This window comes from Pseudophryne corroboree, unplaced genomic scaffold (genome assembly GCF_028390025.1).
Source record: "Pseudophryne corroboree isolate aPseCor3 unplaced genomic scaffold, aPseCor3.hap2 scaffold_1262, whole genome shotgun sequence".
Taxonomy (NCBI): domain Eukaryota; kingdom Metazoa; phylum Chordata; class Amphibia; order Anura; family Myobatrachidae; genus Pseudophryne; species Pseudophryne corroboree.
Window position 1 is genome coordinate 155,629 of NW_026967888.1, and position 5,337 is coordinate 160,965.

The window sequence follows — 5,337 nt, forward strand, 5'->3', positions numbered from 1 at the left end:
GGGGATCAGGGAGCGTCACAGTGATATCTCTAATATCTATAGTAATAATACAGGGACATGACTGGGGAGGTGAGGGGATCTGGGAGTGTCACAGTGATGTCGCTTACAGCTATAGTAATAATACAGGGACATAACTGGGTAGGTGAGGGTATCTGGGAGTGTCATATCAATTGTAATAATAGAGGGACATGACATATCTGTAGTTACAGCTGTAACCAGGGAGCCGATAGCCTCTGTGACTGGATGCTTCCGACGCCCTCACCGACTCGCGTCCGCAGTCACAGAACAGGTATGGGTCACACGGGACCTGGCAAATTAGGGGATTCCAGCTTGCTGTCAGTAACCATCTTTTACTGACTCCACCAACTGTGCAGTGGGCAGGTTCTACAGTACCAGTCAAAAGTTTGGACACACCTTCTCATTCAATGGCTTTTTTGTATTTAAATTATTTTCTACATTGTAGAATAATTCTGAAGACATCAAAACTATGAGAGAACACATATGAAATTATGTTGTAAACAAAAAAGTGTTAAACAAATCCAATTATGTTTTATATTTTCGATTCCTCAAAGAAGCCCCCTTTTTGCTTTGATGACAGCTTTGCACACTCTTGGCATTCTCTCAATCAGCTTCATGAGGTAGTCTCCTGGAATGGTCCATTGATTTACTACTGCTGAAAAATGTACTGATGAAACTAAGCAAAGTATTTTGGAATAGAACCATGTTTGATAGCTATCAGAGTAATAAACTGATTCCTAGAGGGCTAAGACCTAATGTTTTTTCAACCTTTGACCGTGAAGAAAGGATGGGAAACTGTTTTACTGGAATGTTCTGAGATCCTTATTAAGATACTGATTAAACATCATGATAGTAAAATAAAACAGTATACGGAGGAAATCTCCACTAATGGAGAGAAATTGAAACAACATGATGGTTTGGAGCAATTCCAAAATACATATCTGAAATATAAACATGAGGTTGAGGTAGCAGAGAAAAATATAATTGAACGAAAACAACAGAAATTCTTAAGAGACAAGAATGACTATCTCAACGGTACCATCTTCAGATGGAGCATAAATAAGACATACAGGAATACAATGAGGGAAAAGGTTTCTCTACATCAAAGGTAGAGACATCTGAAAGTGAAATGTCAGATCAGTCAACAGTAAGGAATCAGAGATGTTCACAACATTTTTTAGGGGCAGGTCCGAGTGGATAACCAGATACAGGACCCCAAAGAGAACAAGAAGGGGACTCAATAAGAAAAAATCAGAGAGAGAGGAGACTGGGGAAGAAACCCACAGCGGAAGTACAACGCCTTCAGGAGATAACTCCAGAGGACACTATGAAAATCATCAATATCAGTGACAGAATTTTAAATGAGCATCATAAAAGTGTGCTTTCCAAAGGACTGTCATTTCCCCCCACTAAAAATATGGATAGATTTATAGTGGAAAAGGACCTGAACCTCTTTGCAAGGAAGATTATGTTGAGGAAATTTTACCACAATAGGGAAAATGATGCCACAACTACTGATATAGGAGAGATGGAAGTAGATGCCATTAGAGCATTGGGAGATCTGCTACAGAAAAATAATGAATATCAAGGAACATGTTCCAGGAACTATCGTGATATGAGTCTAAGAAAGAAATCAACTTTCTTCCTGAACATTAATATTTGTCCACAAGTTAAAATTTACATGGATTTAGTATCCAAGGATTTGGACAATCTTTATAGTGAAGGGAAGAAAATACTGTATCCCAACCTAACAAAATATGAACGGAAAGCTCTGCAGGATATTGAAAAATGGGACGATGTAGAAATCAAATCATCTGATAAGGGTGGTGATGTTGTAATTTGGAGGAAAGATTACTACCTTGAGTACATAATGAGGCAATTGAATGGTACATCATGCTATCAAAAATTAATTTTCAATCCCACAGCAAACTTCTTGAAGTGCTATTTACAGCTGATCGAAAAGAGTTATGCCGAAGGAATTATTACTAAGAGGGAAAAATAATTTTTATGGGTGGAGAACGCCAAGGTACCAACCTTCTATGTCCTGCTCAAAATACATAAAAATCCTGACAAACAACCCGGAAGACCTATGGTGTCGGGTATGGGAGGCCTTGCTGAAAAGGTAAGTGTGTTTGTGGCTAAACAAGTCAGAAAGTTTGTTACTGAATTGCCATCTTAGACAAGGGACACCTTGGACATATTGGCCAAAATAGAAAATCTGACAGTAACATCAGACACATGGCTCTGTACATGCGACGTTGAGTCGCTATATACAAGTATTAATCATGAGAGAGGACTTTGAGCTGTTGAACATTTTCTCAGTATGAGGAATATAAGCAAACTTGACGAATTTACAATTAAACTTTTGGAATTCATTCTAACAAAAAATTATTTTGTTTTCAATGAGAGATTTTATCTCCAGATCCAGGGTACAGCGATGGGCAGTACATGTGCGCCTACGTACGCCAATCTGTACCTCGGGTGGTGGGAGCGTGAATTCGTAATTTTGGATAATAATGACATCTATACGAACCACATAACGGGGTGGTTTCGATATATAGATGACATCCTGATACTGTGGGAAGGAGAGAAGGAGCTCCTAATAGAATTCATCAACATCTTGAATCAAAATGAGTTAAATTTAAAGTTAACTTCAGAAATGAGTCAAACATCTATTACTTTCTTTTCTTGGATTTAGCTATTAAATTGAAGAAGATGGTGCAATTACTACTGATTTGTACAGAAAAGCAACTGCCACAAACAGTTCCCGTCTTCCAGCAACAATACGAGGAGTCCCTAAGGGAGAATTTATAAGGATACGTCGTAACTGCTCAAGTAAAGAAAAATGTGAAAAGAGGGCAAAAGAACTGAAGGAAAGGCTTAAACTGAGAGGGATACAGTAATAAAAGCATCAAAACCAGCTCCAAAATAGCTGCAAATACAGATAGAAAATCTCTAATTCTCCCCAAAAAAGCAAGAGCTACAGGAGAACAACAACCGGAAATTAGATTCATGGGAACATTCTGTAATGAACACAGAGATACGAGACATCTTACAGAAACATTGCCATGTGGTAATCATGGATGCAGATATAAAAGTAACCTTGGGAGAAAAGGTGCACACAAGTTGGAGAAAGTCACCAAACATAAAAGATACTTTAGTACCCGGCCATTTCCTGCGAGATGGAAAACATCATAAAGACAAAAACATCACGAGGTGTTTTCCTTGTGGAGTATACAACACCTGCCAGTATATTCAACGGACAAAGAAGATTAAAGACCGCTATGGAAAACAAAGAAAGATACATGCCTATATCAACTGTAAATCAGTTGGAGTAGTGTATTGTGGGAAAAAATACATAGGAATGACAAGCAGGCAATTAAGGATACGCATCATGGAGCATATTAGAAACATCAGGAATGTATCCATAGATCTCTGAGGAGAATTACAGGATCCCACAGGAGGATCAGGTAGGTGGAATTTAGGGTCTCGCCAATATACCAAAGTGACTGTCACTGGGCTGATACTGAGGTGGGAGTGAAGCAAATAAGAGCAAGTAGGTGACACCATGCTGCAGTGCAGGGGGCAGATCTGGGAGGAGCGTGTCCAATGTCAAATCTGAATTACTCTGTAAGAATAGAACTGCCCAGTACTTGTTGGGCTTCGTGTCAAAGCAGCCAGTATTTACCCTGCATGCAATCACAAGGTTTGTCCAGATGCAAAGTTATATAATATGCAGAGCAGCTGTGTGTGTCTCATACACTGATATTATACTGTTTCCTCTCAAGTAATTACATCAGGCATTACACTTTATATTCTCTGATCTATTTAGGGGGAACAGCTGACTGATATGAAAATAAATTATATAGACAGAGAAGAAGAAATGTATGTGACTGATAAGAAGCCAGAAGATATAGAGGGAGAAGAAGAGACGTATGTGACTGATATGAAGGCAGAAGATACAGAGGGAGAAGAAGAGACGTATGTGACTGCTATGAAGGCAGAAGATACAGAGGGAGAAGAGGAGATGTATGTGACTGATATGAAGGCAGAAGATATAGAGGGAGAAGAAGAGACGTATGTGACTGATATGAAGGCAGAAGATATAGAGGGAGAAGAAGAGACGTATGTGACTGATATGAAGGCAGAAGATACAGAGGGAGAAGAAGAGACGTATGTGACTGCTATGAAGGCAGAAGATACAGAGGGAGAAGAGGAGATGTATGTGACTGATATGAAGGCAGAAGATACAGAGGGAGAAGAAGAGACGTATGTGACTGATATGAAGGCAGAAGATATAGAGGGAGAAGAAGAGACGTATGTGACTGATATGAAGGCAGAAGATATAGAGGGAGAAGAAGAGACGTATGTGACTGATATAAAGGCAGAAGATAAAGAGGGAGAAGAAGAGACGTATGTGACTAATATGAAGGCAGAAGATACAGAGGGAGAAGAAGAGACGTATGTAAGGGGTGATCAGCAGTGTAAGGAGGAGGAAATCCCTACAGATATCGGCACAGGTGAGTAATAAACACTAATTACAGAAGTCACATATTATCCTTACTCAGTCACTACAGCAATCTCTTATCCTACACCGTCCTCTATCAGTACAGACTAATGAGGGAAATGTATCTGCCCAGTGAGGTAGCCAGGAGTCATCAGCCCCTATTATACTCCTGCACTCCCCCTCACATCATGTCACTGTGTGTTACCAGCATAGAGATCTGACCAGTCTCCTCCCCACACTCTCTGGTGTATCTCATACATCAGGAGCCATCAGCCCCTATTATACTCCTGCTCTCCCCCTCACATCATGTCACTGTGTGTTACCAGCCCAGAGATCTGACCAGTCTCCTCTCCACACTCTCTGGTGTATCTCATACATCAGGATCCATCAGCCCCTATTATACTCCTGCTCTCCCCCTCACATCATGTCACTGTGTTACCAGCCCAGAGATCTGACCAGTCTCCTCCCCACACTCTCTGGTGTATCTCATACATCAGTGGCCATCAGCCCCTATTATACTCCTGCTCTCCCCCTCACATCATGTCACTGTGTGTTACCAGCCTAGAGATCTGACCAGTCTCCTCCCCACACTCTCTGGTGTATCTCATACATCAGGAGCCATCAGCCCCTATTATACTCCTGCTCTCCCCCTCACATCATGTCACTGTGTGTTACCAGCCTAGAGATCTGACCAGTATCCTCCCCACACTCTCTGGTGTATCTCGTACATCAGGAGCCATCAGCCCCTATTATGCTCCTGCTCTCCCCCTTACATCATGTCACTGTGTGTTACCAGCCCAGAGTACTGACCA

At 40.9% G+C, this 5,337-nt stretch overlaps 1 protein-coding gene across 1 annotated transcript; it reads left to right on the top strand.

Annotated features, from left to right (window-relative positions):
* Window positions 1–565: 565 nt before the first annotated feature.
* LOC134993220 (retinitis pigmentosa 1-like 1 protein) lies at window positions 566–4,817 on the top strand. The gene is made up of 2 exons (XM_063950854.1): window positions 566–638; window positions 3,851–4,817. The coding sequence occupies exon 2, from the start codon at window positions 3,869–3,871 to the stop codon at window positions 4,544–4,546; it is 678 nt and encodes a 225-aa protein (XP_063806924.1). The 5' UTR covers window positions 566–638; window positions 3,851–3,868; the 3' UTR covers window positions 4,547–4,817.
* The last annotated feature ends 520 nt before the right edge of the window (window positions 4,818–5,337 follow it).

Excerpts from the sequence above, each read along its gene's own strand:
- LOC134993220 (XM_063950854.1), top strand. The coding sequence starts at position 3,869 with ATGAAAATAAATTATATAGACAGAGAAGAAGAAATGTATGTGACTGAT.